Source organism: Camellia sinensis, chromosome 14 (genome assembly GCF_055761805.1).
Source record: "Camellia sinensis isolate YWXY chromosome 14, ASM5576180v1, whole genome shotgun sequence".
Taxonomy (NCBI): domain Eukaryota; kingdom Viridiplantae; phylum Streptophyta; class Magnoliopsida; order Ericales; family Theaceae; genus Camellia; species Camellia sinensis.
In genome coordinates this window covers 72082336-72100334 of record NC_138974.1, presented here as the reverse complement: position 1 = coordinate 72100334, position 17999 = coordinate 72082336, and the positions used below count along the sequence as shown (strand labels likewise).

The window sequence follows — 17999 nt, the reverse complement described above, 5'->3', positions numbered from 1 at the left end:
AAAGAGAATATTGCGGATCCGTTAACAAAAGGTTTGACAAAAGAGCTAGTGTATAGTTCATCGAAGGGGATGAGATTAAAGCCTATTACATAAGAGTCGTCATAATGGTAACCCTACTTATATGACTGGAGATCCCAAGAACTAAGTTCAAAGGGACAACTAAGTTATGTATGGCTCGCCAGAAATCACCAAGGGATTAAAATTCCTACCCATTCCTATGGTGAGAGTGATATCTGCAACATATGTTGTATGCAGAGGTATAAGGATAAGCTTTGCTTTTGATGATTACTTATATCTTGATTAAGACATAAAATCAAGACGAGTATAAGGAGATACTCACAATAAGAATCACCTATATGAGTGTTGAACTGGGGCCGGTTCTATGAGAATGCAAAGGCTAAATTCTCTAGAAACACTTATGAAAACCAGGCGCGTTCAAGGCCAAAATGAACACAACAGTGAGAACCACGATGTGTTAGAAGATATTTTGTGTGAAATCTATTGACTTGGCTTACACAAACGGCTGAACAATTCAAGGCATCGCGTCCATTGGTTAGCCAGTAAGTCCGATAGGTTATCACTAGGGAAGGTTCAAAGCCGAAAACTACCTATCCTGATGCAAGATATTTTCGACTTATACTCTTTCGTTAAGTCTGCATATTGTTGCATTTCCGTTGTCATCAAATTCCATTCATGTGGGGGATTGTTGGAAATGGTTAATTTTTTCCTCAAGTTTGGTCTATTTTTTAGGTGGGCCCCGAGTGTCGATTTACTCGGGTCAAAGTGGTAACGCGTTCTATGCCGCGTTGTGATTCACGTGGTATATTTGGTTGCTCAAAACCATTACCGAGTGAATGGGAAATTGAAGCCAAAGTGTGCTCCATGGAAATGGAGTTTTGGTGGAAATTCCTTAAGGTTGTAAATTGGCTTGTCCCACATTGATTTGGTGGGAAGTTTTGAAAGGGTTTATAAGGCTTAGGGTGAGATACTTGGGGTGTGCCCCAAGGGGTACCCAAGTGTTTTAGAGGGAGAGGTTATGGGCAAAATGGGCTACACCCATTGGACCCAAAAATCACCACACACGCGCGCGCGCCGCCGCCGCCGTCCGTCCGGTCGGTCGGGCGGGCTAGGCTGGGCTGGGCCTGGGCTTGGGCGCGGGTGTGTGGTTGGGTTGGGCTTCTAATCTTTTTGGGCCAAAAACATTTGAATTTAATTTTATTTTTTATTAAAATAAAATCCAGAATTCAAATTAAATTAGTTTGGATTTTTTGTTCATCCAAACAGGGTCCTTCCCGTTTTACTATCTGTTTGAATTAATTCAAATCTGTTTGAATTCAAAACCCAACAGGTATGATACCTGTTCAATTCAAAACCAAGAGCTACATACCTGTTTATTTCAAATCCAAGAGCCACCTTCACATCTATAAATAGGACCACCCTCATTTGATGTTTTGCATTCAGAAATTTCGTATTTCACTTCTGTTTTCTATTCTTCATCTTGCTGCATTTTATTTCCGAAAGAAAGAGTGTAAACACTTAGTGTGTTCGTAAGGCAAACAGTTAGTAGTGCTGCTATTGTTTGTGGTAAGATCATTTCATCCTGGGAGATAGACGTCCAAATTCTGAAAGCACCGTGGAGAGGACGAATCTGTCTTAAGGACACAGTGTCAAACACTGGACTTGATCAGAAAATAAATCAAAGAAATTAAATCAAGTAAGTTATTTAATTTATTTTCAGTGTTGTTTTTATTTATTTAAATCAGATTTTAATTTTATTTTTGTAACAAAATAAAATTTGTTTTTATTTTTATTTCGAGTTTGATTTTTGTAATCAAACATATTCTTTCCTTTACTCTATTTCTTTTATTCTTGTTGTTGTTTTGTACACAACAGAATTAAATCCTTTTAAATACAGTGAAGATTGTCCTACACCCAGTTCAATTACATTTTGTCAAACAAGTCCAAAATGTAAAGGTGCCAAACAAGTCCTGGTGGCCAGTTTAATTACATTTTGTCATGCTTGCTGGCTGGAATTGAGTCTTGCTGATATCCTTAAAAAAATTACTGGAAATTTTTTTCATAATTCTTTGAAGAGTAATTGTTCTTCATGTTGGTGGAAAGTGGTCTTCTGTTAGCACATTCGACTTGAGAACTGCATGGTTGACATGTGGTGGCATTAATGTCTCTGAATATTAGTATTGTGACAATTGCTTTGGTAATTGTCCTTCGTCTTGTTGGGATAAAATTGTTGTCTATTTTTTAATTTTTAATATTTATTTATTTAGTGATTGAATGATTAACAAATGAAGAAGAGTCGCAAAAGCTCTGCTCTCTCTCTCTATGAAATTTTGTCACTTGGAGGCGTTTCTTTACATTTAAATTGTTATTATTATTTATATGACGAAAATTTTAATATAAAAATTCCTTTTTATTTTTATTCTTGGTGTTAAAATTCTGCCTTTGGACACTTTGGATAAATATGTTTTTTTATTTGTTATAATTCATTTGTAAACTACGCTTTGAACAAGAGTGTTGTTGCTGGTCTTTTGACAAGAACATTTTTAGCCCAAGCATTTGGGCTTCAAAACTTTGTGGGCTTTGGGCAAAATCTTAAGTTGTCTAAAGGATATTCTATGCCACAAGCCGTGTGGGCTTGAATATGGACAGCCATTTAAAACGATATTAATTATGAACTATAAGAGTAATGCTGCTCTATATTTTATATATATATATATATATATATATATATTATCAGATTTTATTTGTCATCTTATTTGTTATTATTGGATTAACTTAACGGGTACACAATGTATGTTACTAACACAGTAACGAGGCCCCCGATGCTCGTTTGTGGAGTATAAAGGATGTTTGGTACAGTTTATTGGAGTTATATGTCTTAAATTTTTGTCCAACGTGTTTGATATAATTTTTGTTTATGAATTTTGGGACATAAATAACTTAAACAAATTAAAAAAATCTGATTATCTGGAAACCAGATAATGAGTGTTTTTACACTGTGTTTGGTTGGAGGATTTATTAAGGGATTTGAAAAGGAAAATAGAAAAGGTAGGTGAAATAAAAATAAAATATACTTACATTTCACTTAGTTTCATACATTTTTTTTTTTATTTTTTATTTTTCAAATCTCTCTCCAAAATTTCTAACCAAACACAACAGTAGTGTGTACCTTTTGGGCATGTTTGATTAGGTGGATTAGAGCATGGGATTGAGATTATTAATCTGTTGGCCCAATTATTCTATGTTTGTTTTAACATTTTGGTTTAGGATTATTAATCCAATAGATAATAATCCAACAAATTTGTAGGATTATTAGTAATGGGGTAGGGTTAGAATTATTAATCAAATGGATATTAATCCAATTGGATAGTGAATACCACACTAATTTAATAGGATTATTAATATTTCACTATTAATCTTATGAATCAAACATAATCTTTAGGTATTAATTCTCAGAGAAAAATTACATCAAACGTCACAATTTTGGGGGGAGAGGAAGTTGGTCTTCCCTAGCTTAACCCCAACTTGAATGAATGTAATAATATTGGATTCCAAATCTTTAGCACATGCTAAAGCGGAACCCTCTGGACTTGTTCTCGAATGGAATTTTTATTTATTTTTTAATGGCCTCTAGGGCATGCTGTGTGTATAAAAGTCTTCTAAACTCCAGCAATAGTTCACACTTCACAAGGATAATGGACAAGAACTATTACATGTAGGCTGCCGCGTTTTTCGATTTGCTATATGTAATTTTAATAATGGTATATGGATTAATTAAATGGAAAAAAAAAGAGATAAGTAATACCATATAAAAAGGGTGTTGGGGAAATTAGACCTGTCAAAGTTATTTTTCTATTGAAAAAACAATTATATATTATTATTCAAATTTTATCTCATCTTAACCACAAATAATTTCCTATTTCTCTATCCTGTTCATTATTCCTAATTTAACTTATCTCTCACAATCCTTTCTATAATCCCAAACGCTCGTAATCCCATCTAATAATTCCATTAATATTATTTATACACCCAAGCATGCTATGTTTATAATATGAATTTAAATAAAAATTTGAAAAGAAAAATATAAATAATAAGTAAATGAAATATAATTATATTTTATTTATATTTTACTTATTTTTTCTATTTTACTTTTCAAATTACTATCTAAATCCATAATTTGATGTTGGTTTAAAAAATTCATCCTTACTTTTATGTAGGGCCCAAATTAATGGTTGGTCTGCCAAATACTTCTTAGCAGTTTTTTATTTTTTTATTTTGAATAATTTTTTTAAAAAATCTATCACAAGTCTTGAATATTATGTTTGGATATACTGAGAAAATAAGAAAAAATGATTTGTTAAGCTAAGAGAGAAAAAAAAAAAGAAGAAAATATTAGGATTTCTCCCTCTCGTTTGGTTAGGCTAGAGAGAAAACAGAAGAAAAGTTTGTGATTTCTTTCCAATCTTGTTTGGATAGACTTGTTAACTTTTTTGACTTTTGGAGGTTAATAGTATAAATTTAAACGTGCTAGCAAGAATCAATCAATCCTTATAGAATTTTAATTGCTAACCAATTATCAGACAATTGTGTTGAAATTCCTTCAGCCTCAATGAAGAGAACTTTTACTAGTAGTTTGTTTTAGGAGAAATTTATAAGAATAACAAATACAGAACAATTTAGAAACTGAATTTTATTGAGTAAATAGGAACTTACAATGAAATGACTCAGCTTTGAAAATGTTTACAACAACGGCTACTTGAAATTACTTTTAAGAAATGAAGTGCAGTATAGGAATTGAAGTGCCGGAAAATGTAAAGAACTGAAAAGAAATATGACATAAATAAACTGATTTCTGGGTCTGAGTGTGGGTCTTTCATTCTGGAGCATTTTCTTCTATTTATACTCTTCAATGGTAATCGTCGAAATGGATTTTTAACTGTCGAAATGTCCTCTCACGATTATTGATCATGCTCTCTCACATTTAATACCACTAAGCCATTCTTGCAGTTAGGCTTCCCTCCTGAATTTGAATTTGAATTTGTGAGTTATCGTTGGGTTACGTCATCTTGCGCCTTCTAACTGTTCTAGTGCTGCGCAGATTCATTATTACCAATATGAACCGCCATGTATCTGTTACTAGTTGGAGACTTGTATTAAATCCCCAAATTATCCTTTTTTCATGCCATGTGTTAAACTGTGATTAGTTTATACAAAATATATAACTGATAAGACTATATAAAAAAAAACAAAAAAAAACTCTTACAGATTATATTACCAAAATAATCTTTTATGCTTTTATGTCTTTAGTAGTTAGATCGACAACTTTGGCATTTTATAAAATTAATAATCATCCAATTTTTATCTCTCCCAATTTCTTTAATTTTGAAGTAATTCAAAAAGTGATGATAAGATAAATCAATTTGTCTCTATTTCCATTTCATGTCATTTATATTAATTCCTCTCCTTTTTAGTAATCCAAATAATTAAGAGAAATCTAATTTTTTCTTTCTTTCTTTCTTTCTTTTCTTTTATATATATTTTTTCTCTCTAAATCACTCAATTTAAACGGACTGGAAGACTTTTTTTGTTTTAAACTAAAGACCACAAATAAAAAAAAGTTGACTGACTTAGCCAAAAAAATACTAAACGATATGCAATGTAGCGTTGGAAGTGAGTGGCTTACCATTTTTTTTTTTTCAAAAATGATTTAGACCTCTAAATGAGGAGTTCTAAATGAGCATTAATTTGTCTTTTTCTTCTTCTTATTTTGTCTTTTACTTATTTTTTAATTTTTTTTTTAAAAAATAGGATGCCACTTCAATAGAGCTGTTTTAGAGCAGCTCTACTTGTTTTTTTTTTTTTAACAGGAGTGGCTTACCATTTGCTAGCCATTTTTGCGCACGTAGTCAGAAATCAGAGAAAACTAGTACTATTATACCTGCTTAACGTACTAATCAACAATGTGAAGAGAATATCACGGAATTAAATTTCTCTGTCTATGAATATCAATCATTTCTGGCCGTTGACAGACTTAGCTCATCTAAAGTCAACTCATCATGGCAATTACAGCCGTAGATCTTGACTACCCGGATTACGCCTCTTGTATTTTCCTTCGCTTCTCCCCGTTTCTTCCGTTGACTCTACCACCAACTTGCAGTGAAGTCAATATCAACAATACAAAACAAATCCAGATAAATTACAAATAAAAATAAAAAAAATTAAAAAGGGATTATCAGGCAAACTCAACCCTAGGCTAGGGGAGCATTCTTATATGTCACTTGTCCATTGGCTCGAAAACCAAGAAAGTCATGCTAAATTGTTTGCTAAATTGTTTGAATTTTGATTTTAGTTTGGCCAAAAACACTGTGTACTCAATTTTTTATTTTAATTTGTTTTTAAAATTGGGTATATAATGTAAATTTTAAATTAATATGATGTCAACTCTATCCAAGATGAATATATGTAATCTATAATGAGACAATCCAAGTTTGTGGATTGGACAATTGGGCCAGTGGTGCTACTATGGGCTCTATTCTTATGTTTCAATTTGTTTAGTTTATAAATTTTTATGCGTGAATTGTATATTAAAAAAACTAAATTTATGTAATAGTTGTAGTAACATTTTCTCATATATATTTAAAAATAAAAATAAATAGTAAGTATGGTTTTTAAAATACAAACCCAATTTTTTAAAGAAAAAACTTTTGATTGTAGTTAACCGATTAATTTATTTTTTTAGATGATTTATACATAAATACTTATAATGTGAATAGATTGTATCATTGTAATAGGACTTACAATAAACTTTACCGACTTAATGGACTAGACAATCTATCTCTAACCCATAAATTTCAAGTTCTATATATGCAATTTTCTGAATATTTTTTCTGTAATTTAGTATTACGGTTAGCCTGACTTAGTCTTTTGATAGATTCAATCCCAATTCTCACTCGAACTCGCACATTCAATTAGGAATCAAGTTATCAAGTAGTAGGAATTGTGTTATGACTACCAAACACCCCCCACCACATGAACCTTGCCACTAATGTTCTGTCATTAGCAATAATCAAGATTACCAAGTCAAGATCATCCCTCATAAATAACCTTAACACCTCTCAACCCTTCTTTCCATCTCTCATTCTTCAACCCACCATGGCCATCCATTTCTTGCTCCTCCTCTCAGCTCTCTCGGCTCTCTCTGTCTCCGCCGATGGTAAGTCCCTTGCAATATTCTGAAACCCTATCAGTTTCTGTGTTCTTAGACTTATTGCCTTTTTTTAATATTCTGCAGTGTTCACGAGCATTGATTGTGGATCATCCGACATCTACACTGACCCAAATTCCATAGTATGGATGGGTGACAATGACATTATCCAAAATGGTGTGGCACAAACAGTTCCTCCTAGCAACTCAATCTCACATGTGATGGACACTCTGAGAGTGTTCACGACACGTAAGAAGAACTGTTACATAATCAAGGCCGACAAGGGAGGGCAAGTCCTCGTTCGAGCGAGCTTTTACTATGGAAACTATGATCAGAAATCGGCTCCACCGACCTTTGATCTTCAGTTTGATGGGAATGATTGGGCAACAATTGTGACTTCGAGCACTCAGATGGTTTACTATGAAGTGACTTATGTTGTGAAAGGGGATAGTATTAGTGTGTGTGTGGCTCAAACAAAGCCCAACCAGTTTCCATTTATGTCTGCACTTGAAGTACGTAGCTTGGGTTCAAACATGTACAGCCATGTTGATGCCAATTTTGCTTTGTTCTTGAGTAGTAGGACTGCTTATGGTGCACCTGCGGCTGTAAGGTATGCCTTCTGTTTATGGACTCATGTTAGTATGTATTTCATGCTATAGCCAGATACTATTTTTATTTTTATTTTTGAGAAGTGATGTTATAGCTGGTAGTCTTGATCTTAACATAAAACTTGATTAAGCTAAGTTGAAAGTAACAACCATTTTTCCACCCTAACAACATTCTATTAGATGAAGATTTGGAAAAAATAGATTGCATAAAGTCATACTCACGAGTAATCATTTTATATCAAAATAATCATTATTATAATTTATAATTTCAAAAATGTTACAACCATATCTTTTTGGATGAGGTTTTTTATTTTTATTTTTTAAATTCTGTTTGTAAATTTTTTACTTTTGTGATATATAAATCCATATACATTTTAAACATATACTCTAGTTTAATATCTGCGTATGGGTTGTCTATGATACAATTCAAATATTAATTTTCGAATGCAAATCATCTTCATTCAATAGAGAAAAAACGGAGATGATCATTTCATGATAAATCTACAATAATAAATTTTCAAAAATGTTACATATTAAAAAAAAAAGTATATCTATGGATTATAATTATTCTGAGCATAACTTACATTCTACCAACTTTAAATTTATTTTCTAAATAATTTTTTATGCAAAAAATTATAATAAATAACATTTCTCATAAATTTTTATTTAAATTAAAAAAATATTATGATTTTTATTTTTATTTTTTTTATTTTTTTAAACTTATAACGATGGATAGGATTTTGAGATGTGTTGTAATTGTATGAAAATGAATGCAAACCTTCATTTAAATTTCCAAGTAAAGTCAACTATACTTGGCCAAGGGCAAAGTCAACTAAGTTTTGAGATAGTAGTGCTTGTGCACCATCCTTAATTAATTCAATAGGTGTACAAATTCAGAAAAATAGACCAAAAAATAACTCAGAATAAAAAATCAAAGGTGAAGATTAATTTATAGAAAAGATTAAATCAACAACATAGATATAAAATTTAGAGACAATTTTTGATTTTCTTTTTGTGGTTCATAGACTTGCCATAATTAATTACCTAAGTATTCTAACTAATTTTGATGGATTTTACCAGGTTCTCAGATGATCCATATGATAGAATTTGGGAAACAGGACAAGTCGGCAATGGACTACTCACGGTGGCAAGTGATGCACTATTGATCACAACTTCGGGTGCAGAAGACGATCCTCCACTGGCAGCGGTGCAAAACGCAATCACAACCTCAGCCACATCCGAATACATAATCTTGGGTGCTACATTTCCAGCTGTTGGAATTCTCACCTACATTACCTTGTACTTCTCCGAAGTGACTCAACTTGACCCCACAACGCAGAAGAGATCGTTTAGGCTTTACAAAAACAACCAGTCTTTCTCACAACCTATAACTCCTCCTTATGAAACTGTGACGGAGTTGTATGCCACTAACTTCACTGCTTCGTCGAATACTACGTTTACTTTGGTTGCTACCTCGGATTCTACTCTTCCTCCTATCATCAATGCCATGGAAGTGTTTTACATCAGTGATCCTCTTACCGATGGAACTAATAGCATTGATGGTTTGTTTCTAAACTCTCAATTGTGTAGTGTTGTCTTTAGTTTATTTCAGAATTGTTTCAATAATAATCTGATTTGTTTAGCTATTTGTATTAAGTATTTAGGATTGGCTTAATTTTTCTATATATAATATTTTTAAACTACTAAAGATAAAAAAATTCAAAGGTTTATGTATGATAAAAAAAAACTTTCTTTTGTGGACCTTTAGATAATTGAAATAATTTGTTAGCCTTTGTCATTAGGGTTTTTAAGTGGGCCCTTCAACAAAGAGATATAGTATGAGCCTTTGGACAAAACGTGTTTTCAATATTTATGCTTCGGGATAGGATGATTGGAGACCTTTGACATTGAGGTATTTTATTTTTCAATCACTAGACAAGAAGATTATTTTTTCTAAAAAAAATAAATCATAATTTTTTTAGGTCTTCAACAAGGAGGATTGGAAAGTCTTCTAAAATTGAATGCGTAACATGACCTCTTTAGTCGTGTAAGGCTAGAGCTATAGACTTTTAAGTTTTTTTGACATTAACTCTTGAAAATGTGTTAACTCGAATATGATAAGAATGACATGATGATTGAAATAAATTTATTTGATTTAACACAAAAGATGACTTGAATTAAAAGCTTCAATTATGCTATAAGAAAAAGAATAAAATGAAAATATAAACAATAGGTTGGTATTTATATTTCTATTAAGTTAAATTCGTTCATCGAGTCAAATTTGTGTAAGGTGAATTTAATATTAATCTGGCCTGTTTTATTTTTGTGTTATCTAGTTCTGCTACTTTTTGGGGTTCATATTGAGAACTAGCCAGTCATAAACTGGTAATTTAGTGTCAAAAATTCCAAATATTTGGATCAGATTACTTGATTAATGTTTCTATTTTTTGTTTCATGGTTCTTGCTGAATTGTAGTGGGAGGATTAGGTTCGCTGCAAAAGAATTTTGATGTACTACAAGAATGGGGCGGTGACCCATGTCTTCCAGCACCATATTCATGGGACTGGATCAACTGTAGCAGTGATGCCGTGCCTCGTGTTACATCTCTGTAAATCAACTTCACCATCCTCATCATATAAAACATTGAAATTTTTGATATGTTCTATATATATTGATTTATTTACTTTGTGAAAAAAAAAAAAAAAAACAGGTATCTCAATGGGTTTGGTTTGTCAGGAACACTTCCTGATTTTAGTTCCATGACTGCTCTTGAGACAATGTGAGTTTAATAATAGAAAATTTGAAACTCTAATTAGTAAATAAATGCATCTATATGTCTTCATCAGATTAAGTTATTAGTTTTTTATTTTTTTCAGAGATCTGCACAATAACAGTATAACTGGTCCTATTCCTAATTTCCTCGGCACTCTACCAAATCTAAAAGAACTGTGAGCATCTGTTAAAATTCCCTTTGACATTCCTCTCTAATTTTCTTTTAGATAATTTCTTGATGTCTTAATCAATAAAAAAGTTAACCTTTTTATCTTCTTATTTTCCAGGAACTTGGCTAATAATCAATTCAGTGGATCCATACCCACTTCACTATCGAATAACAACAAAATTAAATTAGTGTAAGCTATCCTATACCCAACTTTCGTACTATGTTAGTAAGTGAAACTAAGCTTAAATTTCATGCTATGTTGTCCATTTTTATTTGTGTATTGCAGTCTGACGGGCAATCCTAACTTGTGCGCATCTGGGAAGTCATGTCAGACAACCGACACATCTCCAAATTCACCTGGGGATGAGACTCCATCGTCATCAACTACCGATTCTGGTAGTGGTACTAAGAAGAGCAGCATTCTACCAATAATACTTGGAGTCACGATTCCTATTTTCATTGTTTTCTGGGTTATTGTTGGTGTTTGCGCTATCTTGCACCATAAGAGAAAAACTGCTGCTGTGGCTTCAATTGGAGCAGGTTAGGGAAAAAAAAAAGAAAAAAAAGATGCAATATTAAACTCATGCTAATTTATGTTTTTTCAACATAAAAGAAATGAACCATACAAAAATACTACCAATACAGAAGTAATAATAGGCCACGTGCCTATGAGCTCCACATATTATAGAACTCACGAACATGTAATGATCTGTGTCGCATTCTGCGATTTGTTTTTGTATTAGTAGTATGATGGTTGGACTTGTGAGGCTGCAAAACAGTGGTGGATAGAGGGGGTGGTGGGGGACTGCAGCTCAAATTTCACAAAGTCTTGATTGGCCCCTTACTGTTTAAGTACTTATAAGAGGAATCAAAATTTTATATAGTTGTATGTTGGCCCCCTCAAACTGCACAAAAACTTAATTAGGCTATGTAATTTTGAGTATTTATAAAAGAAATTAGCATTAAAACCCCTCAAATCTATATAAATATTACTTATGTATGTAATATTATGCTTGAACCATGGCTTTCTTGTGCAGGGCAAAATGGTGGAGCCAATAGGCCTAATGGTTCACCACAACAAGGAGCGCTGAACAATGCCGACATCCAGATGTTGGGTAAAATTGGTCAAGCTGTGATCAACAACTTTCAGTCCAACATGGAAGAAAATGAGCAAGTTAATGTGGAGCTTGGTGATCAAACGAATCAACAGGCACCACAAAATGGACAGTATAGCACAAACACTTGAGAGGTTGTTCTGGAGCAATACTTGATCCCCAACTCTCTCTCTCTCTCTCAATTTGGAAAATATTGTGAAGACAATGTGGTCACTTGTTTCAGAAAATATGTTAGCTTGTTATTAAATTGAAAGTTGTATAAACTTGGATCTTTTCCAGCATTTTTTAATCAATTATAGTGTGGTTTTTCTTATCCCAAATTTATTTTGTTTCTTTACTTTTTGTTCCCAATTTTAGCAGTGTTTGCACAGCATGCATAGACCTTTGAGCTTTATGATTTCCTTTTTAATATTGGGTTCTGTTCTGCTAATTAATGAAAATATTATTTCTTCAAAGAATTTAAGGAAAATGATTCACTTAAATAAAAATAAAAATTTAAAATTTGATTGTTACAAACAACATAATTTTTTGCCCAAATCAAACAACAACAACAACAACAACAGCATAAGCCTTTTAGTCTCTCAAAATTATACGAGTGGAGGGCTATGATCCCTTCGTAGTCTTGCGTAGATTGACAAAACAAATTATTTTTTGAAAAATATTATGTAATCAGAAAAGTATTCAGAATCTAAATATAAGGTGCAGAATTAAACATAAAAATCTGATTCATATATTTCAAATTCAGAGTATTTTCTTCAATATCTTTTCTGGGTACATAGCATTATGTTATTCTCCCTGCTGCGCGAACCGGGGGCAGTCATCCAAACAAAACACGAGCACAAATGGCTTGAAGAAGAGCAAACACCATAAGACGATCGCAAGAGGAACTTTCACTGCTCGACAACTCCATCGACATTGTAAAGACCTCCATAGGCTGGTGTGATCCGCGGTGGAAGCTCGACCAACATTGAAAAGGAATCGGTGGTGTTTGGGGGAGCGATGGCGTCTCCGACTACAAGAGGGGGAGGCCCGTTTTCTGTGGTGGTTTCCGAGCTGTATGGAATGAGGACTGAAGTTCTGTTTTGGTAGTTTGGCAGTTGTCTCAGCTTCCATATTCTGTTATGCCTTTCGGTGGAGAAGTCCGATGGTTAGCTGCAAATTGATTAACAAGTTGAGGTATTTTCAAAACAACTAGCATCCAGTAACTAAATCAGAACTACACTTAGCCTCCGTTTGGGAAGTGAGTTGGCTTTTTGGCTTTTTAGCTTTTTTGGCTATTTTAGCCTGGGCTAAAAAGTTTGATTTGGGAAGGGCTTTTTGGCTTTTTGGCTTTTTGGCTTTTTTGACTTTTTTTGTGAGAGTAGAATGTAATGATTATGGATTGGATGTGATGTTTTGTTTTTTGTGGCTAAAATAGCCTATTTTGTCTTTTGTGACTAAAATAGCCAAAAAAGCCCCGTTTAGCTCTTGCCAAACGGAAATTCTAATTTTTTTTTCCCTAACCAATAATAAGAAGATAATGACAATTTTTGAATTAATATTAAGTACAAAGAATTAAATAAATTATTACAAAAGTATTTCACATAAAATTTTATAATAAATTTTGAGTAAAATTGAAAAGAAAGTATTATGTGTAACTTGTGTATCATGAACAATATAAAAAAGTCATTTATTTAAGTCTTAAAATAAATTATATAATAATAAGATAAATTAAATTTTTATAAAATTTGAATAAATTTTTTATATAATATTGATATTATATCATTATTCACATATAATATCACCAATTAATAATAAAACGTAACTCCAATGTTGGAGGGACATTAGGCCGAGGGGTCATGTGCTGACTTTTCAAATTTTTTTCTTTTTCTTGGGTGGAGTCTTGCTTACGAGTCAAGAGCCTCTCCTTGCAGGTCCGTCTTTGCGTCCATCCTTGCAGGCCTTCGGGTCTACTTTTAGGCCCAATTTTAATAATTCGAGCCGTTCATATTTTATAATTTATTCAGTATATCATACCTGTAAAAAATCAAGTTGATCGGATATCAAAAAGCATGTGTTCGAAAAATTGAACTAAAAACTATTTTTTAAAGAATTTAATAAACAGTTTTTCGAACACATGCTTTCTGATATCCGATCAACTTGATTTTTTACAGGTATGATATACTGAATAAATCATAAAATATGAACAGTTCGGATTATCAAAATTGGGCCTAAAAGTAGACTCGAAGGCCTGCAAGAACGGACGCAAGAATGGGAGCTGCAAGGAGAGGATCCTCGTTCCTTGCTTACAAGTACCCTTTCTATACATAATACAAATATACTGGCACACCACACCACACCACTGTCACGACCCAAACCCGGCCCTATGGGTTTAGCACCGTAACCGGCCAGTAATCCGAGATTACCGAAGGCCTGCAGAACAGTAATACAGTAAAACAGAGTACAGGGCCTGGCGGAAGCCAATACAGTAAATAAATAGTGTCCATTGAGCTGTGACAGTCTGTATGCCAAAAAGATTTTTCATGCATTCATACATATACAAACAGTACAGTCTATACAAAATTTACAGTCACACGGTACAGGGACCTAATCCCTTGATAACAGTACAGTAACACTCGGTCTATACAGAACAGTAAAACAGTACAGAAGGGGGAATTGTAAAAGACCCCTAAGCCTTAACAGGTAGGCTCGGAACCTCGCAGTGAGGCAAATAGGCTGGCTTGACAAAACTGGAGTCTAACCCACGCTCCTAGCTCCGATCTGGTGGCTGAGCACCTACATATATATATAAACAGTGAGCTAAAGCCCAGTGAATAACATAATGCGTAAAGAGGTTTAGAATGAATGTCCTTACAGTAATGAAAACAGTTCAATTCAATTAGTATTTCAGTTGTTCAGTACAGTAAACAGTCATATGTGGTACATCCATTAGCATAACAGTAATAGTAGGTCTTAAAAGACCGAACAGTAATGATGGCCATCAGTCAGTAAACAGTAGTGGTTCCACGAGGGAACCGACAGAGATCTCTGTAACAGTAACAGTAAACAGTAGGTACTAAGGATGCCACAGTACAGTTCAGAAATAAAGGACATACATTCATTCAGTAATACCAGTTCAGTAAATAGTTCAGTTCAGTATTCAAAAGATATCAGTTGAACATATCTTTACACAATTGTTACTCACAGAGTTCTGGGCTACAGTATGCTAGAGCGTGTCTCCCCAGTTGCCAACCCTACACAGTTAACAGATTGAACACACTAAGCTACACAGTTGGGAAATCTCATAACTTAATCCCTAATTTGCCTTGGTGTGTTCTACAACGATATCCTCATCTAAATGTCTTAAACTAGGCCTAAGAATGCCTAGGATGGGATGAGGATGCAAAAATACACTTAGAAAACATTTTGCAAAGTTTGCTGAAAACAGGAGCTTCGCTCGAGCGAGACTTTCTCCGCTCGAGCGTAAGTCCAAAATCAAAGGCTTCGCTCGAGCGAGTAATCCTTCGCTCGAGCGGTCTGCAAAACAGTAAAAATACTGGATGCTGAGATTTTACGCGCGATGGTCGCTCGATGGTCGCTCGAGCGGAGCCCTGGACAAAGGTGCTCGCTCGAGCGGGGAATCCTTCGCTCGAGCGAGGAAGCCAAATCTGGAATTTCCAGATCTGCCTCCCAAGCTCGAACCAAGCATTCTACCACTCCAAACTCGACCTCTTGGGCCCAAATTCTGGAAAACATCACTAAATTCAATGTATAACAAGTTTCAAAGCTCAATTTATGAATTCAAGCCCCAAGGGGAGTCAATTAAAACCACATTCAAACCCATTTTCAAAAATATGAAGAACATGCAAACATGCATGGATTCAAACCAAATTCAACCTTCAAAGCTTGTTCAAATGGGCTCATTTCTTCAAGAACATGATGAATTCATGGAGTATGACCAAAAGATGGACATGCATGTAACCTTTTGCCATGAAAACAACTCAAACATCTACATTACAAACATGCATGCATGAAATGAGTTCTAAATCAACAACAATGAACCAATTCTAGACTTGAATCACTAGAGGCTCAAGAATCTTACATGAATGAGCTTAAACACAACAAAGAGGGGTTGAATTCCTTACCTAGAGCTTTAGTTACAAGGTGAGGAAGCTAAATTTGCAACCTATGTTCCAATTCCTTCAATTTCCAAGCAATTCACAAGGTAGAACTCAATTCCTCTCCCTTTCCCTCTCTTGGTCGGTTAAGCTCAAGAAATGAGCTGATGAAATGCTCTGATTGAAGTGTATACAAGGCTCAAGTGTGTGTATTTGAGTGGACCACTAAGGGTGGCAATTCGGTAATTAAGTCCGACTCTTTAATTAGCTTATTTAATCTAATTTAATCATACCTAATCAATTTTCAGATAATTGTACTATAAAATCACCTAAATTATGAGGGTCATAGAACACTAATCGGTTTCGGATTCGGCCGCCGATAAGGCCTTCAATTAGCAGTTTAAACATATGAACATGAACAGATAATCATACTGTCAACAGATAAAATGCAATTAACTAACATGTACTCAGTCAATTCGTTTTTCCAATTTCAGTCAGTCAGTTCAGTACTTTACTCAGTTCAATTATCAGTCAGTTATCAGTCATTATCCGTTTCGTTTAACAGTAATCGGTGATTATCAGTAATCAAGCAGTCATTAATCAGTAAACAGTATGGGGGTTATTACAGTCTCCCCTCCTTATAAAGAGTTTAGTCCTCTAAACTCGAGTTACCTTCATTCTGGAAGAAAACAGGATTCAGTGGAAACAGTTCAGGATATCTTTTAGCCATGTCATCTTCCCTTTCCCAAGTGGCATACACGCCACCGTGGTTCTGCCAGTCAACTTTTACTAGCGGGATCTCTTTGTTCCTCAGTTTCTTGATCCGTCGGTTTACAATCTGTATAGGCCGTTCCTCGTAAGTGTAGTCATCACTCAACACTATCCGAGTAGGCTCAATCACATGGAAGGGATCCCGGAGGTAATCTCTTAACATAGAAATGTGGAAGACGTTATGCATATGCTCCATTTCAGGAGGAAGCGCAACTTGATACGCCACCGGATTGATTTTCTCAATGATCTCATATGGTCCGACGTATCTCGGTGCTAACTTGCCCTTGACTCCAAAACGAGTCTGGCCTTTCATTGGTGTTACTTTCACAAAAACGTGATCACCCACTTCATACTCTTTGTCCCGTCTTCTGACATCTGCATAACTTTTCTGTCTACTCTGTGCAGTTTTCAATCTTTGCTGTATCAGTTTCACTTTTTCAGTTGTTTCATACACAATCTCGGGCCCAAGCAAAGGCCCATCTCCAACTTCTGCCCAGCAAATTGGAGATCTACATTTTCTGCCATACAATGCCTCAAAAGGCGCCATACCAATACTCGAATGGTAGCTGTTGTTGTAGGCGAATTCAGCTAAGGGCAAGTGACTTTCCCAGTTTCCCTGAAAATCAAGGACACACATTCTCAATAAATCCTCCAGAGTTTGGATGGTCCTTTCTGATTGGCCATCTGTCTGAGGATGATAGGCACTACTCAGTCTCAGTTCAGTACCCAGTGCAGTTTGTAGGCTTTGCCAAAACCTCGATGTAAACTTCGAATCCCTGTCAGAAACAATAGACACAGGCACTCCATGCAGTCTTACAATCTCATCAATATAGATAACGGCCAATTTGTCCGCATTATAGATTGTCTTGACAGGTAAGAAGTGAGCAGATTTGGTTAGTCTATCAACAATAACCCAAATCGAATCCATACCTTTTCTGGAGCGAGGCAACCCAACGATAAAATCCATCGTGATATGCTCCCATTTCCACTCTGGTATGGGTAGGGGTTGCAATAGCCCGGCAGGTCGTTGATGTTCAGCTTTGACCTGTTGGCAATGAAGACATTTGGATACAAAATCAGCAATTTCTTTCTTCATTCCCGGCCACCAGAAATTCTGTTTCAGATCTAGGTACATTTTCGTATTCCCCGGGTGGATAGAAAATCTTGAGTTGTGGCCCTCTTGCAGAACTCTTCTTTTCAGTTCAGTATCATTTGGTACACACAGTCTTTCTTGAAATTTCAGTA

The 17999-nt window shown here is 34.5% G+C and overlaps 1 protein-coding gene across 1 annotated transcript; it reads left to right on the top strand.

The window, feature by feature from the left end:
- Nucleotides 1-6804: 6804 nt before the first annotated feature.
- On the top strand, nt 6805-12206 carry LOC114266119 (uncharacterized protein At1g24485). Its single transcript, XM_028207010.2, has 9 exons — nt 6805-7231; nt 7310-7832; nt 8911-9392; nt 10306-10438; nt 10541-10609; nt 10707-10778; nt 10890-10961; nt 11058-11311; nt 11809-12206. Exons 1-9 carry the CDS (start codon nt 7048-7050, stop codon nt 12015-12017), a joined length of 1998 nt encoding a protein of 665 aa, XP_028062811.2. The 5' UTR covers nt 6805-7047; the 3' UTR covers nt 12018-12206.
- Nucleotides 12207-17999: the final 5793 nt, after the last annotated feature.